The sequence below is a fragment of the Dermacentor albipictus genome, chromosome 1, assembly GCF_038994185.2.
Source record: "Dermacentor albipictus isolate Rhodes 1998 colony chromosome 1, USDA_Dalb.pri_finalv2, whole genome shotgun sequence".
In the NCBI taxonomy this organism is placed as follows: Eukaryota; Metazoa; Arthropoda; class Arachnida; order Ixodida; family Ixodidae; genus Dermacentor; species Dermacentor albipictus.
Window position 1 is genome coordinate 108322960 of NC_091821.1, and position 18916 is coordinate 108341875.

The following is an 18916-nucleotide window of genomic DNA, read 5'->3' on the forward strand; positions in this document are numbered from 1 at the left end:
GTGCTCTGGTGGATATTCTGCATGCACAGATGAATGAAAAACGAGCTTGTGTGAATATTATAGTTCAAGAAATCGGTGCGCTGTTCTGGAGGTGTTTTCTTGGGGACACTCGAGAAACCACTAACGACGGGCCGTAAGTTAGCCGTGGGCGAAGCCTGTAAAAATCACTCTTTCGCAGTGTTACGCGCCGAGCACGTTGTCCTGCTGCCACAAAGGTCGCAGCGACGAAGTAACTCGACTTTTCCCTCCCGTAGTCATCGCTACCATCAACCAAGCGTTCTCAAGACAACGCCGTTGCGCATTGTAAGAGAAGCAAAGTAATCAGTGGGAGGCCCCGCCGATAATTTAAAAAATTTAGGAACCTACTGACCAAAAGTAGTTTTGTCGTCAATTTATTTGGCGCCATAATTCTCGAAGAATAATTAGTTCCCAACTTGAAAAAAAGCAAGAATTAAGAACCCACAGTAAGACCCTTATGATGATTGTTTTTGTTTGTTTGTTCGTTTTTTGTTTGTTTGTTTGTTTGTTTGTTTGTTTGTTTGTTTGTTTAAAGCCCAAACCCCGTGTGAGCGATTTTGTACCCGATGGCGTTGATCAACAGCTTTGAGCGACGAAACGGGCCGTCGCGCGACCAGATCGCTCGTTCTTGTCGCTCGATTCTGGAAATCTACAGAACTCGTCGCTCGTCGCCCAGAACTGCTATGAGCGACTAGCCAATTGCTCGAAGTCGGAACTGGATGTATATCAGTCAAGTACTACCGATTGTCCCACGGAATGAGCAAACGACTATATTTTGATACCCGCTAGGATAAGAACCTACTGCAAGACCTTCAGAAATATTTTATGCTGCTCAGTACAGTAAAACACGTCAACTCAAGTTAATCAAGCACGCGTCAGGCCAGTTTTGTTGCGAATTTGCTGCCCTCATACCGGCAACATCGGGGAGACGTCGCTCAAAGTCGTAGCTCGCGTGGGGTACGACTTGTAGGCAAGACGCGAACGCGACAGCCATCTCCATCGCGTCGCCTGCCGCCGTCGCGCGCAAGATCGCTTGCATGGGGTTTACACTTAAACTGGAGACGTAATCACGCGCATTTTGAGTGGAGGTAGCTTGCATGTCTTCATGCGACGAATGAAACTTTACTTGGGATGTGCTTGTGAGCGCGCCAGTATAGAATACTGGATCGTATAAGTTCACTTACGAGAGTGTTTCCACACCGTTTTATACTATGCTCGCGAAATTGATCGCAACGTACCGTTAATTTGTCTGTGATTCAGCGCACGTGCTCATAAGACGCACTGTCACACGTTACAGCTCACATTTGAGATAGTCAGCACAGTCAATGAATTTCATACATAATCAACACGCCGGCACATGAAGACAGCACATACAGACATCGATATTGGTTGTTGACAATGCTAGTTGTGTTATGTATACTCTTTCAATAGTGTAATCTCCTAGATGTGTGTTCTCGCATAGCAGCTTAGTATGGATAGCTTTAGTGTGCACGTGCAATTACTCTTCGTCTTGGTGTCCTCTGTTCAATGTGTTGCAGCGAATACGTGTAGTGCTCGTCCACGTAGATGTTGCTTTCCGGCAGTTGTTGGCTTTCTTTAAGACTACATGTTAAATAGTCAGTATTGCTCTCATAGTAACCCCTGTGAGCCTGTAACATTTATTGCGCTAGATAAAGGCCTGCCTTAAGTTATAGAGAGAAAAAAATAAAAACAAAAAAGACACGGCATTCCCTCTACCCGAAGAACAGACAAGGAAAATCCCTCTCAAACTGAGATGCCTTACGTGAATAAAAGCCGAACAAACTTGGAAGGAAAATGATTGGGGTTTCACGAATGCGTCGCATTACGTTCGAACTTGTGCCTGACGTTCTACTGTCCATAACGTGTCGTACAAGCCTTGTCGCCGTCTTCGAGGGTTGCCTTTCTTGAATTTTTTAGCGGCTAACCCGGTTTGGTTCGGCGGCGTTTTTCGCGTTCGACGTGTTTTTGGCCAGCGTCTCTCGTGCGCGCATACCTCGCGTTCAACCACCGCCCCCGTTTTATTTCTCCTCCACCTCAACGATTATTCGCGCGCTCCCAACGCAATGCACGGCGGTGCTGAGGATGGCGCTTCCTCGCACGCCATATCACCTTGCCATCCGCGTGGCGCCGAGCAACTATACACTTAGCCGTACTGCTTAACGCCCACGCACGTGTGAACATGGACCACGTTGCGCTCAGAGAGAGCCTAGCGTTTTGGCACATACGCGGGAGCCTCATGCGCCGGAGGCCAGCCAGCAGGCATCAGGTCGCCGGCAGCTCCGCCCAAATCTTTTTCCGAGCTTCCTCGGAGACGTTCAAGCATAACATACTGATACGGATACTGTCGAGAGGCAGCAGCTACGACATCGTTCGTTTACTTTATTTGCTGAAGTAACGATTACGGTAGGAAAGTTCGCCGTCGTTACAGCGCTACAGCTAAATATTAAGCTCACACATACGCAGATTAAATGAAGGACTAGTTGAACCTCGGCCAATCGAAGAGGCCACACGATGTCGCGCCGAGGTTCAAAATGTGCAGCGGCGCACGAGCCTGCTATTCGGATTTCAGTTTATGCACGTGTCTGTGGGTTCAATTACTCGCTACATGCCAGCCTGGCGTTAACAAAAGCTCAGTGCGGAGGAAGCTGCGGCGGGAAACTGAAGCGCGCGCTACAATTTGTTGTGTGCGTTGGCAAGTTCTTAGAGGAAAGTGGCCCCAAGCATGGGCGGTCGTTCGCTGGTAGATTGCCGGCTAGCCCGCACCGGCTGCTTGCGGTCCGGTCCCTGCTCGCGTGTATGCGCATCCATCGTGCGCCGAAGATGCTTTGTGTGTACACTGTCGGCGCTACGGCAGGCGTTTTGCGCATGCTTCGTTCTGCTTTCTGGTAAGCTTGCCTACGTTTTCTTTTAAATTATTTTTTCTCAGGCAAGCGGAACTGCAAAGAGAGAGACATTGACGATGTGAAAGCGAGACGACTCTTCTGTAGAACAAATTCTTAGCTACATACACGAGGCAATAAATAAACAGCGCTAGCGAAGAAAGGCCGCAAGGCGTTCACGCTCTCTCAAGGAGGCGCCCCCAAACGTTGGAATGCGCGAGCGGTCAGCGCTAAAAGCACTCACAAGCATAGCAGCGGACTCGCTGAGCGATCGAGGCCGTTATTGCAACCGTAGCGCAGCGAAATCGCTCGCTCAGCTTGGATCAACACGCCAGCGCATGCACGGTATTGTCGCGGAGTAATAATTCGGACGCAGCCGCATGGGCGTCGCTAAAATACTGGCAAGATTGCTTCGTGTACAGAGTACATATATAGAGACTGCAATACAGCTCTTAGTAATAAATGCTTTGTCGACATACTTGCAACCTTTGGGGTGTTTAAAACTACAAACACAGCTCGATAAATATGAAGGTATAATCAAATTAGTGCACATATTTCGTCCAAACAAAGGTAACGTTGATTGGCGGGATAAACGAAATTTACTGAAGTGTTGCACGTATACCAACAACTATTCTCAAAGGCCTTGACTTTATTATAGTTTGTGGTCATATATGTCAAAACACTTCCCAGAATTTCATGAGCACAAAACATATGTACTCGCTGTACCTCGTCCATGTTTCGGTTAGCGAGCCTCGCCTGATTAGGTTCTGTGGACTTCCTCGTCTTCTAGAACGCTGTATTTACGCTCTTCCCATTCTTCTTTTTCTTCGAACCTTGCGCTCTTTGTTGGACGTAGTTAACATGACGAGTAGTTATGAATCGCTTTGTTCTTCGCAACCAGCTCAGCTTTCCTTCGTCAGTTACCTAAATTTGGCGCCTGCACTGAGCGCCTCGTTTGTTTACTATAGCAGCTTCAGCTCCCAACTTTTACACTCACAAGCCGAGCTAGCATGGCTGTGCCGATGCCGAACTCCGCCTATTTTGAGCCTTCCCAAGTTGCCACAGAAAATTACTGTTTCTAGAAGGTGAAAGCCGATGTCTATCTCTTTCCACGAGGACAGAATTAGTCTGGCCCTGCGGCAAGCTTGAGTGTTAGCTTCTCCTGCTGTCGATCTGTAGTGAGGATGCCTTGATGCGCGATTTAAAAAGTAGTTAAAAGAGCGCGAAAACTTTGGTTCCTGTCAGCATCTACTGCTACCACAATGCTCGTGATATGCAGAACCGCCACCAACAGTCGGCTGCATTAAGAGGCACCGTTTTAACTTGTTCACACCACCGCGTCCACCCTCTTCTTTTTTGTTTACTCTTCTTTTATCCTGCTAGTACCCCCCCTCCCTCCTCCCCCCCCCCACGGGTGGCCTGCGTCAAATGTTAAATGTTCAGATCCCTTTAGACGAACTAAGTGGTCGCTGCAAAGCTCGATACATTATTTGGCACCAAACGATAATAAAATCAGCAACTATGTTTGGCTACTCTACGAGAACAACGTGTGCCATGCGACATACGATGAGTTTCACTACATTGTGCTGAAAAGTAAATATATGTTGTGTGTGATACAGTTTACTCTCGTGCTCTTACGTTAAGATCGTCAATGTGGCGCTGCTACGTTGTGTATGATGCGTACATCGAAAAAAAAAAAGGAAAATCTTTCTCGCAGGGTCACAACGAATAACATTCAATGACACAGTCACGAGCACACAGCTACAGTGCTGACTTTCAAAGTCAGCCTGACTATGCTTCTACAACATCGAAGTCACATTTGTATACGTTTGTTTGTATCGCGCGCGACAACATCAGCAGCCGCGGGTTTGTATTTCGTTCCATTTGACGGCCGGCGCTCTCTGCACGTATACAAATGTGGTGTCGAGTGCTGTATAAGGGTGCTCTCGCAACGGTCCTTCTCCAAGTACAGGAAAACCGTCACCTGTGCATCCTCTTTCGCAGATACCAACGAAACTTGATGCAATCCTCCCTTTTACTTTTTATCAGTGTGCAACACGAGCATAACTCGACGGTGGAAGAACCTGACGCGAACTTTCAGCATGATCCTGGTGACGTACACTCTAATTGAAGGTTTGTGAACGGTGCCGAGAAAGCGTACGAGCTAGTGCAAAATGCTCTCAGCTTGCGATTCCCTGTTTCACGGCATTAGGCACGTAGGCGTTGCTTTACTTGAGTTTTGTTTCAAATTATGAAGTATATATTAACGTAGTTAGCTCTAACCTTTTCGGACTGACTTTAATTAGTAGTTTGGTTTAGCTTGATTTAGTAAACTTGTAGTTTCACCTCACCTTTCTTTTTCTGCCTTGTGTTTCTCTTTTATGACGTCGGGATCCGAGAAATCAGTGTCTCTAGTTTGTTTTTCAGAAAACGCATTCTCATCACGCAGAAAGAGCTCTTGCATAACGGCGAGTACAATCTCCTGTTTTTGTTTTTTTTTTAAGACAAATGTATGCGCTGGAAATTGTGCGGTGTGTTCGACTGTTCTTTCTCTGGTGCCACCTTTGAATTTGGGCACTTCTACCGACGCGTGTCTGACCCCTCCGAAAAGCCAATCGCTATGCCTATCCCGTCACAACACCTCACCAAGAATCCGCAGCGCATTTCGCCACCCATTGCACAGCGCATGAGCAACGGGTGGGCCTCCTCTATGCGATATCCACCTGCCGGCATCAACTTAAATTTACCGCGGAGAATAAACATCGCTGCACGAGTTCGCCGAGCAGACGCCGATAAACAAATTAAGAATAGGCACTAGCGAAACATTTTACCTATACTGATTACCAAACCGCAGTCGATCAATTCGCATATTAAGCGGCTGTCCGGACTTGCAGAAAACTTATATAAAAGAACAAGAGCACGCATTCCGCCCTAGACGATTGTCTTGCATCATTCCCACTGCGGACTTGAAGCCACGCCAGACATGCACAAGTGACAAGTCCCTTGATCACAGCGGTCTCTCAGCGCAGCTGGCCGGGTTTAGTTGGCTTCTCGTTTTCGGCTGAGAACGTCTATTTTTCTTCCTTTCTTTTTTCCTTCTTCGGCACCCATTATGTTTGGGTCGGCGTTACTTGCCAGTGCGGAAACTCTCTTTAGACAACCGTGAACAGACTCGTTAACGCGACTTTGACTGTTTCATTAGTGAAAAATACAACGCTAATAAAACATTAGTCGATTGATCGCAAGCTCAATCGGTCTGTCGTCCAGGCCTACCAAATACATATTGCTAGGTGTATTACATATCATACGTGTTAATACATTGGAAGAACAACAAAAATGTACTCGTTTTGCATAGTGAGTGCCGGGAAAAGGTTTTCGGCGTACCTAGTTCTACATTTGAAATGCGCAACTAAGGAAGGGGAACGCCGAAAAGCGGCGGCTATAGGAAAACCCTGCAGCTGGTGGAAGCGTGCGCGTGCAATTGACGACCGCGGCCACGCTTTTTTTTTTTTTTGAACCAAGGAACGCCTGTTATGCAACACTTTTATTGCATTAAACAACCTCCTGATCGCTAAGCGGGAACAGCAGTCTGGCATTATTTATTTTTTATTCTCGTTCGTGACGCGGGGAGACAGCACACGACACCGTGTTCGTTCGTCCTCGGATCGTCTAACATGAAACCTAAACTCTGCACCAGACCGAATACAGTGCTTTCAACGTTAAGCTTGCTCATTTGCGCTCCGACCTTCTGCGTACGAGTGTGCGTGTTTGTGTAGTCAGCAAATATCGTTTGCATGTGGGCAGCGAGGCGTCACTCGCTGCTGTGGCGTCTTTTACTGCTAATTTATTATCTTATGACACGTTATGACTCAGCGCGAAAGAACTGCGAACACACACACACACAAATGCACACACATACAGACACACAAAAGCTCCTTACATTGAAATAAAAACGAAGAGCAAGCCACGTACTATCGTGAGCAATATGAGCGGGGACACGCGAACGTGGGGCAGCCTCGAAACCGAATTGGAGCGATACGCGGATGGCGCTGTCGAAAACAGAGGGTAAAGAGGGACGCTCTTCCGCTAACTGTTAGCACTCCCACCACGCCTATGTTTGTCGAAAACGGCAGCTTACGGCATTTCGCTGGCCGCCGATAGCCGGTAAAACGGTTACGTGCACAGTGACCTACAGCGAGTCTTTTTTTGTCAGGCATGATTTCCTTTTTCTTTTTTTTTTTTGAGAGCGCAGTTCTTAGGCGTAGCGTTCCTGCGTTTAGCGTAAGGTATGTTCAGATACACCCCCATAGGACCTGATGCACATCCTATGGAGCGCATCGTGTCCTGCGTTCCAGACAGCCGGACAGATTTCCCAGGGAAGTAGCTCTCGAATGTTTACGCTTCAAAACATTGCTGCTATTGGCCACGCTTCGTTGCACAAAGTTATCAGCAACCGCAATATCAAACAGATTTATTAATGTGCGCTTGCGATGCCAAGTTCCGCACTTTGTACAATGTGAGGCATGGTAAGAGTGCCAACAGTTATTAGAACACCGTCCATCTTTCCACTTTGTTTCCAACGGCGGCCGCCACGTATCACCCATAGCAGGGTTCGAGGCGATAGCTTACTGGCGTTCCCGTGTTCCCCCTCATATTGCTCACGAAAGTACTATCGGCGTCAAATGAAAGTTGAACAGCGGAGCGCGTGGACCAAGCATAAGTAAAGATATAGTGCGCGCCGTCCAGCCATCACCATTGACAGGCGCGCACATTCGGCACAACGCGCTCGGCATGCCGGCCGCCGTCGCGGCTGCCAGCGATGCCGCGCAGCGCAAATTTGCCGATCGAAAGAACGAATGTGGCGTGCAAGCTGCAAACCGCGCGGGCGAATCTACCTTGCGATGACGGTGCAAACTGCACAACGCGCACCGCTCTTCGCGCCGACAGCGCTTGTTGTTTCGTCGATCTGTGCGATAAGACTCGCCGTAAACTGCAATATTCTAGCTTCATTTTTATTTTTCATTTTCTACCTTTCAATTATAAGAACCAGAACAGAAGCGACATTATCTCACTAGAGGGGCATCGCGCAGTGCGGCCAAATCGGATGTGCGCGCTTGTCAATGTTGATGACTGGATGGCGCGCACTATATCTTCATTTATGCTTGGTCCACGCGCTCCGCTGTTCAACTTTCATTTGACGCCGATAGTACATGCTGCTAAGAAAGATGCAACGTCATATGCTATTCTTCGCGAGCACAGGTTGTGTGCACAATCGCAAATCGCCAGTCGCCGGCAATGACAGCGTGGCGACTGGCCTGTGGTTTATCATTTTGCCGCCGCTACTGGCGACTTTATGCGCAGTTCGTAAATAATACAGGGCCTTAACCTGCAAGCGTTGCTCTCACGAACCTTATTTGCGAATTCTCCGCAGTCATATTCGCTCTGGCGTGACAGCACCGAGTGCTAGTCGAGATTGCCGCTGCGGAAATGGTTTTCGCCTGTCATCCCCTTCTTATGGAGGAGTTGACCAAGCACTGAGTTCCACGCGTCATGCAAGGCTAATATGTTCGAGCCCAGCATTTTATATTAACCAACCCGTGATACCATGCTTGCTTTTATGGTGTGTCAAGGGGTGAATAAAAGTCTCGCGATACAATTCAAGAACTCAAGAACGCCAGCGAGAGTTTCGCTCTGTTTAGAGCAACTACTCTGTCAGGGCAGCGCTAACTATAGCCCCACATTATGGGTGACTCAAAATTACACTTGCCTGAAAAGATTTCGATTCGAGTCGTCGACAAAGCAAGCTTACAAATTGTACAAGGACGCGAATAATAATCAGAAATGGTCGAAACGCAACTGAGACGCCGACACTTACCCTCGGGGCAGTTCAAGATGCCTTTACATGTTTCACCCGCGTTTGTGAACCAGTCAACGAGCAGACAACTTCAAGCAGACAGGTGAGACGGCACACGCACGAAGTGCAATGCGGAAGAAGTACTGACGAAGCTGCGTTGACAGAAGGAAAAAGCATTGGCCGAGCCGAGTATAAATACGGGCCACGCGCAAGCCCATATTATTGTCTTTCTTTATGTAAACAAGAAAGAAAGGCGCAAGTTGTGTCCCATATTCCTTTTCTGTGCATTAACACTTGCTCCGAGGAGCGTCTTGTTGCACGAACATGATGACCAGCGCACAGAATAGCTTGCAGGCCCAACGTTGAATTGTTCAAGCGGAGCGGCTAAAAGGAAAGCGCAACTGCCTAACGCATCCCGTCATCGCACAATTCATGAAAAAGACGCATAGGTGTCACAAAGGCTCACAATGCTGGCTTGCGACACATAAAGACACGCCTGCTCGATTTGGTTTAACGTCCCAAAACAACACAGGGAGCGCCGTAGCCGCTAGGGAGGACTCCGGATTAAATTGGACCCTCTGGGGCTCTTAAATGCGCACCTAAATCGAAGTACACTTTTTTCCCCTTGAATTTATGACACGGCGAGAAAAGACATCCACAGTATATTCACACAATAACAGCCAGTTCCAGGGCTTAATTTTCTGTGCCTATCGGCCTCTCGAAGGCGATTTTGAACGAGTCAGCCATGATGTTGGATATGAACAGTGTGTAATTATACTTTCGGTCAGGCTTTATGACAGACCCGCTGACATAAAGCGAAATATGCGTGCCATTTCCACACTATCTTGTTTTATCTGTACTTGTTCTTTCTTAAACACTTTGTAGTTCGATGCAACATGCTGCTGCTACAAAAGATTGTACGGATGCACAACTACGCGTACATGGGGAAGCTTTACTGCAGTGAAGCGAGGCTAACAGTGGGTGAAATAATTATTTCATGAGCTGTGCTCATGCGAACCGAACGTACTGTGAGCTGCGACTGGCAGTCTTCACTCTCCTGCAACGAAGTTTTCGCCATTACAACAAATAGAAAAATCACTCTGTTATGATGGCTCGTAGTTGATAAATCTTTACCAAAGAGCCTCCTAGTTCACTATTAGTTTCCTATGCGTTTCCTTCGAGGAGGTCAATATGAGAAAAACTCCTGCTTCCCATGTTCGCCCCGAATAGTAGCAGAAAAATGCTCCCAGTGTTGTTGTCGTGTGATGCGTGAAAGCTTCAGCATGCTTGTTATGCAAATATATCTGCACGTGACGTTTCCGCTCGCCGAACATGCTCGTTGTTCACAACAAATTCTCAAGAAACGATATTTGGTTGTCAAGTGTTTCCATGTGCCAACCATGAACCTTTCTTGAGGTTGTGTGTCTACTTTTTACCGGGAATCTGTAGAAGCCACGATATAAACTATGTGTGTTACGCCGAATGACTAGACTCTGCGAATGTCTTATTCAATTATACACTTTACAACCAGTCAGCCATTACTCAACCATTTACATTTCCAACGTCTTAAATCATAAGATTACAGGCAGACCCTTTTCAAAAACGCTAAGACAGTTTTCCCGCGATGCCTCGTCGACAAAAAAAAAAAGAACGCAACAAGTGACAGTGAGCATTTCGTTGAAGTGACCATTGTTCAATCATCTTGTATGCTTTTCTCGTGTGCAGTAATGCTCGAAATGTCTTTGTTACACTTGCCACCGTTCGCCTCAGGCACCCGCCCACATCACCTGATTTAGTAATATGCATGGATGTCATGTTATGGGCTCCTCTGCAATGCTAGAAAGCCAGCTCAACGTTTCTGAAAAGGGTCTACTAGCACTAAGCTGCGTGCTCAGGAGGCCTTCGCAAAATGACTTTTTTTATGTCCTATATAACGTGAGCATGACCGACGGCACAGTCGCGGAGTAATTATGCGGCAAACACAGGCCGAGCCGTTTTCGTCAGATTAAGCTCACCGCCATCAACCTTGAGCACAAGCTAGGCAAAGCATATAAAATCCTGCCCAACAGGTTGCAAGACACGAAGTAATAAACACGGACGTGTGCAGAAAAATAGCAGGTAGAGAGCCTCGTCTACTAGATATGTCCATTAGAAATATAGACACCTGAGCGACTTGCCAAGGTGTCATGATTAGGGATTGATATTACCTATTTACGATAGGAAGTATACTTGGAGAACAAAGTACTGTCAAATACTTCATTGCGTAGAGGAGCACAAAAGGAAAATATCAAGTCAATCAAGAGAGAGAGAAGGAAGGCAGGGAGCTCAACTATACTGTCCAGTTTGCTACCTTACACGTGGGGAGGGGGAGAGTAAAAGAAAGGGGGGGAGAGATAAGACATTAGTTTTAATCACACTTTCACATGCAATAGGCCAGGCGTAGCGTATCCATAGTCAGGCACTAAAGTCTGTCACCGTCAGGTACTGTCGAAAAGCTCGAATGACTTTCTAGGCTGATGAGCTGCGAAGCCGCTCTCCAAGACCTTTGCTTCTGGAAATGGCCGATCGTCCAGTATATTCAAGGCACACATGAGAGTCTGGCGTTGCTTGTAGAAGCGGCAGCAGTGGCACAGGAGATGATCGACGGTCTATTCACACCAGCACTTGGCGCACACGGGTGAGTCCGCCGCTCCAACGCGATAGTTGTAGGAGTTAGTGAAGGCTACTCTTAACCACAGCTGACACATCAATGCTGCGTCACGTCATGGAAGGTCTGTTGGTGATTTCATTTTCAGTGATGGGCCGAGGCTGTATAACCGACATTTAGAGTTCTGCGAAGTATGCCAGTAACTCAACGTGATGGTACGCGTGAGATTGCGAAGCACTCTTGCAGCGTCTACTCTGGATAAAGGTATAAGTGTCTGTGCTCCAGCCTGGGCACATCGGACAGCATCATCGGCGAGGTGATTACCAACGATGCCACATTGTCCCGGCAACCACTGAAAGACTATATGATGTCCTCGTTCAGAAACGCAATGACAAATTTCGTTGACTTGGGACACCAGTTGGTCGTAATTTCCACGTCGTAAACCTCGCACGCTTTGGAGGGCTGCTTTCGAGTCACAAAATATTGCCTATTTGCTAGGTGATTTTTTTCAACGTTTTTTTTTCAACGTATTATAGGACGACGACGAAGTGTCTTCTTGGTAGAACGCTTCTATCTGTGTTCTCTGGTTTCTGGCGAAATCTTCGGAATTTCCTGGTTCCTCGGCTCTCGGTTTTGTGGCCATGGACACGGAGCCTTCCAGAGGCCCTCCTGGCCAGAGGTCATCACGGCCGTCCTTCACGAGGAAGAGAGGAAGCATGCTCAATGACACCAAGGACACTGAGCTGTAATACATGTCGGGTGAAGACTCATCGAATGATAGCTTCATCTCTGTCCGAAGAAAGAGGGCCAAAAGGAGGACTGCCAACGTGAATACATCAACGCAAGCGAGCACGGTGACTCTGAAGTCAAGGCCTGAACACTGGCTTCACACCATCGTGTTCGCGCCCAAGCAGCCCTCAAACAACCTCCGATTGCTGAACAGGCAAGAACTATCTGTTTTCGTGGAAGGGGTCGTGCCGAATGAAATTAAGGACATTCGGATAAATACGCACAAAAATGTCCTCGCCATCGATGTTTCCAACGGGAGGGCGTTCGAAAAACTGAAGCAAATCTCGGAGCTAGGACGCATCAAAGTGCGTTCCTATATCCCGATGGACGATGCATCCACAGCAGGTGTATTTAATTATATTGATGTCGCCATTCCCAACGCGGACTTGCCTGTCCTCGTCAAACCAGAAAGTGAGGGTGTTGTCATCGCGCATGTGAGCCACCTTGGAACTTCGCGCTGCGTTAAACTGATTTTCAAAGGAGACTGCATACCATCTCACGTCAAAGTCGGTCACTTCCGACACCCTGTTCGACCATTCGTACAAAAGCCTCTTCAATGCCATCAGTGCTTTAGGCTTGGACATGTCAAGAGGGTCTGTCCAAACTCGTCACCGTGTCCCCGGTGTGCTGAACCTCACGCGGAGAACACTTGCCGGGCTACTGTCCTAAAGTGCGGCAACTGTAATGGTTGCCATGCTGCCTCGTCTAGGGAGTGCCCTCGCATCAAGAAAGAAGTCGCAGTGCTCACGCAAATGGTTCGGGACAATTCGTCACACAGGAGGCTGCTGAAACGATCCGGTGTCGGCGTCACCGAACCTCCTCAAAAAAGGCAAAGACACGAAAGGAGAGGGGCCCTTCCACTGTAGCACCCGCATCCTCGGGCTGAACAGCACAAGAAAGTCAGCTGAAAGGAATCTTTCTCAAGAAGAATGGCCTGCGCTTCCGAGCCAGCAACCTCCCAAAGAACCACAGATTGTCAAGCCCGCTCGGGAGCCTACTCCTACCGCTGATGACACGCTCAAAACAGATCGTCAAGTTATTTCAATGCTGCGTCCCCTCATAGATGCTATTCGAGTGATATTGTCGAACTTTGGAACCACGTCTGCTCGAAGTGCACTGAAAGTACTGGACCACTTAAGTCCAGTGCTTGAATCTCGAATAGAGGCATGGCCAACCATCGCCCATCCTTTCGAGAAGTCAAGGCAGCGTCATTCATCCAGTGGAAAGCAAGAGGACACTAAAGTCACGCTTTTCAGACTTTCATCAGTTTAAATATTCCAATTTGTCCCCAATCATTGTCACATGTGAGCCTATCGTGTCAAAATTACCAGTTAGAATATCGGGATACGAAGCTGTTATGTCCGCAACAACTGATGCATGCAGCAAAGTCATCGTTTTTATTCGTCGAGAACTCACTTATTTTCGCCATCCGATTCCGCCTCACCATGACAATCAATATGTTTGCCTAACAATTAAAAAGGGAAAACTCATGTTTACAATTGTAGGCGTTTATATATCACATTCAAGTAATTTTGATTCCAATAGTTTAACGAACATCTTGTCGGTGTCCTGCTCCATATGTCATCATAGGAGATTTTAATGCGCACCATATGGCATGGGGAAGCACAAGGACAAATGCAAGAGGGCAAAGACTAGCAAACGTCGCCTGCAACTACGGCCTTGCACTCCTGAATGACGGCAGTCCAACGTTTATACGAGGCGTGAATTATGGCCAGCTGTCTTGACCTATAGCTTTCGTCTCCAGCTGTTTCACAAGATGTGTTAAATGGTTTTTGGATATCGAGACACACGGGAGTGATCACATTACCACGTACCTTATCATCAAAGGGACGTTTAGGTCCTTCCCACGGAACACCATTTGATTAATTGACTAAAATAATTTTACTTCTTCCATGGAAGATGCTTGTCCAGACGGCTTGTCCTCTTGATTAGAGGAAACAATTAAGTCTGCAATGCGAGACGCCACGCACACAGTCGCGGTTCGAAGCACACAGATTTGGATATAGAGTTGGAGCGGCTTCGTACACTCCGTCGTCGTGCGGAGCGGCGATACCGGCGTACAAAATCGATGACCTTAGGACAGCCAGACGACTACAAAAGAAAATTAATTGTAGCATGGATAGATTGGAATATCGACGTTGGACAACGTTTTGCCAGTCACTAGACCCCCGAAAGCCACTTTCCCACATCTGGAAAACCATACGTGGTCTGCATTCCCTCCCTGAACAACGCTTCCCATTCAAAGCGCTGGCGCTCTTCCAGAGGCGACTGGATGCTGATGTTGCAGAAGACTTTTGTGCAAGGACTGCTGGCCAAGAAACCGTTCCAGGATCTCCAGCCCCCAGTGACATCCCTGTTTCGCGTGACTGCGGCATGGATCTTCCTTTCACAATGGAGGAACTTGAAGCGGCTCTTGCTCTATGCAGGCGTTCTTCATCCCCGGGACCAGATGGAATATCCTACAGCGCCTTGAACAATCTGAGTGAAGGCGCACGGAGAGAACTGTTAAATCTCTACAACATATCCTGGCAAGATGCCATGGTTCCAGAAGAATGGAAGACAAGCCACTTGGTCCCTCTCCTGAAGCAGGGCAAGTGCCCACTTGAACTCACCTCATACCGCCCAATAGCGCTGGGTAGCTGTGTGGGAGAGATAATGGAAAATATTATTCTTGTCCGCCTGGAGTGGTACCTGGAACACTACAACATGTTCCCAAATTGCATGGCTGATTTTCGTCGCGATCGCTCATCAGTAGACAGTGTTGTTGATCTCACTACGTATGCTCAGCATCAACAGTCATGCAAAAGATTCTCTGCAGCTTTGTTCTTGGATGTGAAGGGGGCATACGATAACGCATCCCACGAGGCTATCCACGATGCCCTTGATATGGTTGGCCTAGGTGGTCGAGTTTTTCAATGGATTAATCTCATTACCTTTTTATGAGATCGTGCTTTGTGTGTACCGGCGATGGTCAAACCACACGACACTACACCTACCGAGGTGTTCCTCAAGGCGGTGTACTAAGCCCCACCCTATTCAACCTCACACTCATTGGTCTCGTTGAACGTCTGCTAGCAGCGGTAAAGTAATCAATGTACGCAGACGACATATGTATATGGACTTCAGGTGTGACACGTCCTCAGATACGTGCTAGACTTCAAAAAGCTACTACTCTGACAGCTATGTACCTCCAAAACCAAGGTCTTGAAATCTCGTCAGACAACTATGCGCTGATGGGATTCACTCGCAAACCAATGACACCCTACGCCGTCACAATAAATGGCCAGATAATTTCTTATGAGAAGACTCACAAGTTTATTGGCATAATCATTGATAGAGATCGCACATGGGGCCCTCACGTGACCTACTTGAAACAGCGTCTGACAGCAATGTCCCAGCTTTTCAAGTTTCTGGCCGGAAAGACTTGGGGTATGTCAGTGCATGACATGTTGGAATTGTACAGGGCTCTTTTTCTGGGCTTCTTGAGATAGTTTGCCCGTAATGGCCAACACTTGCCAGACAAATCTTCGTGCTCTACAGGCTATTCAAGCTCGGACTCTCAGGGTTTGCCTTGGTTTGCAATCGCCCGGGACCAACCCATACAAACACACATTGCTGTGGAAGTGTTGAGAGTGCACATTAGGCACTTTGCCCGTGCCCGTTCCCATCATCTGGCAACACTACCGTCAAAAAGGCCGCAGGCATCATTTCGCACTACGATTTCGGATTATTACACCCCCCTTTCATCAGCCTTCACCCCCGCAACTTAGCCACCATTTCCTCCACGGTGTTTGGCTCGACCTGCAGTGCAACTCACCGTACCAGGAATCAAGAAAAAATCTGAGCTGTCACCCCCTGCTCTTAAACAACTAACTCTGCTCCTTTTGCACGAGAGGTACGCCGACTAGGTACATATTTATACTGTGGATCGGCAACTCTCCAGTGTTCCTCTGGAGCCGTGGTTTTCCCAGCGAAAGCCGCCACTATCAGTTTCAAGACGTGTCACCCAACGACACCGACGGCTGCGGAACTTGCAGCTCTTCGCGCTGCACTTCGTCTCGTCAGCCAAGAACAACTTCGAAGATGGCCAATATTCAATGACTCAATGGCAGCACTGCAGTCTTTGCTATCAGCCCTATGGCGTGGACCACACGAACAACTGTTATTCGAGATTAGAGAACTAATCCATACCTTGACTGAGAAAGGACACCACGTGACATTTCAGTGGCTCCCAAGTCACTGCAGTGTCACAGGGAACGAACACGCCGATAACGCTGCTCGGTCGGCTCTTCAAGGCCCCGAAGAGGAGCTGATGCAGTTATCAAGGACAGACGCCACTAGAAAACTTCGAATGCTCATCCGTGATATCACGTTCTCTTTGTGGAACGCAGGAAGTTTTCAAAACAACCGGCTGCACAACCTAGACTCCTCTCTACGCCTTTGCATTCCAGCTGGACTTTGCCGTCGCGAAGCTAGCCCGCTTTGTCGAATATGGCTAGGGGTGGCCTTCACTAAGCCTTTTGCATTCTGAATCGGATGGGCCGACGACGCCTCGTGTGATGACTGTGGTAGCGAGGAGACTCTTCAGTACCTTCTCTGTGAGTGTTCTCGCAACAATTTACAGAGATGATCGCTCGCAATCGCAATAGCGCGCTTGAGCAAATAGCTCTAGCATGGGAACTTAATTTAGTATGCCGACATCACAAGCGATCGCAGCGGAGGGCGACGAGGGCACTGTTGCAGTTTTTAAGGGCAACAGAGTTGGACAAACGGCTGAAGCCTGAACAGATGTTTATAGTGCTGCAAGCGCTACAGTGCTGTGCGGTGACGGTATGCGGTGACAGTGACCGGCTGTGATTGTATGTCTATGCTCCTTTCTTTCTTTATCTCTACTTTGCAATCATTTCACCACCCTCTCCTCATTCTCCCCAGCGTAGGGTAGCAAACCGGATCTTCCCATCTGGTCAACCTCCCTGCATTTCCCCTTTCTTCTGTCTCTCTCTCTATTATACAGCAGCGCGAAGAGCGGCCTGTTCGGAACCTGTAGATGTCGTGACGTACGAAGTCTTAAACTTGATGACGACCGATCGAGATGGTGTAACAATGGCGCCCGTCAAAATTTCCGAGACCGAACCGTCCGTGTAAACAGAGATCAATCTAGGTTTCCAGGCTGGTATGGTATACCCTAGAAAATGACGGTAAAGGTCGAGGCAGGTGGCGACGCCTCGTTAAAGTTCCTGCGGAAAATTTTTGCGAAGACACAGATGGTCGTATTCTTGATAGCTCACTTTCGAGAGTATCAATTTCACGCTCATCAACTGGCTAAACCGATCGGAAGCGCTTATAAAGAAAGAAGTGACTGTGTGTGTACAAGTCCTGTGAGCGTAGTGTCACGTCACCTAGTTCCCAAGGGCATGACAGGATGCCCGTCACTACAGTGACACGCCGCAATTGTGATTATTTCGGCAAAAGTATCCTTGGAAGTGATCGATCGAGAATAGAGCTCTACAGGCAGAGGGTGGCAAAATAATCTGCTTATTATATAATTCAAGCTGACAACCCTTGCTCTCTTCTTCTGCAGTGAAATTCTAGACGTCAGTCGATGCTGACATCGATACTGTGTCGTGTGCTTGAGAGAGAGAAAGAGAGACGTGCATAGAGACAGGCAGGGAGTTTAACCGGGCTCAGCCTGGTTGGCTACTTTGCACTGGGAAAGGGAAAAACGAAGCAAATGTATGAGAGAAGGAGCGAAGGCGCCGTGATAAGAAATGCTGCATTGCATTACCGCAGAGTACGGCAGAGAAAGTTCCCCGTATCCTAGATGCACAGCTGTTGTGATAAAAATGACGTTTGATACTGTGCAAGGGCATTGATGCCGAATAAAAGAGAGAGAAAGAAACCACAACAAAGCGACACAGTTGCGTGTGTTTGAAAAACATTTATTGTAGTCACAGCACCACTGCAGGTTCAAGAACGACAAGTTATCTTTGAAAGAATCGGCACCTCACAAAAGTCGCTTGTCACTCAAATCTAGACATAATATGAGTTCGTGACGCTTGCGGTAATAACATAAAGAGGGAACAGTGTTTTGAGCACAGGTGAAGTTTCGCAGTCGCACCACAAATGGCGAAGTCAGAACGAGTACTCCCGAGTGGGCTTGACAAGTAGAATCGGTGCTATTTTTTTTTCTTCCATGCGCCAGGTTAATCAGAGGCGGCTCCATAGCGTGGATATCCGTGTGCCCAGTGAACGCGCTTGCTACAGCGTTGGTTGACGTGCATAGGAAGTCCAACAGCGTGCTACATGTGCACTCAAAGTGCTGCTTTTGACAGCTCACTTTTTCTGTGCTGCATTGTAGCAACTATCTCAAAAAGCAGGTGCCACGAACGTCTAGAGACCTGCAGACGCCCAAACCCCGTTTCAGAGGCTGAGAATTCTCTGCTGCTCCAGATGCGAGGACAATAGAAACCTATCCCCAGCGGCAACTGCAGCGACCGCCGACGTGGTTTCGACAGGCCGGAAATTTCTCGCAGCGGCGTTCCGTCTGACAAATGGCAGCACAGGGACAACGCACGACGTGCGCGGTCGCCTGTCACCGCGGGGCCGCCAGCTCGCTTCGGGCACAGCTGGCGGGCGCCGCGGTGGCGAACGCCACACGTCGGAGAATAAAGTTTTATCGCAGTCCCC

General features: G+C 48.1%; 1 protein-coding gene across 2 annotated transcripts in view; it reads right to left on the minus strand.

The window, feature by feature from the left end:
* Positions 1 to 18916, minus strand: part of LOC135907699 (uncharacterized) — a 232016-nt gene that overhangs the window by 66517 nt on the left and 146583 nt on the right. The window contains exon 11 of one of the 2 annotated variants that reach the window (XR_010566091.1): positions 8794 to 8924. Coding sequence is in view for 1 of the 2 variants with exons in the window: in XM_070524573.1 (XP_070380674.1) it covers positions 8847 to 8924 (78 nt within the window). In the remaining variant the exon portion in view is untranslated. Of the gene's footprint in view, positions 1 to 8737; positions 8925 to 18916 lie in introns of those variants that run through there. The other variant, XM_070524573.1, reaches the window with a different exon arrangement.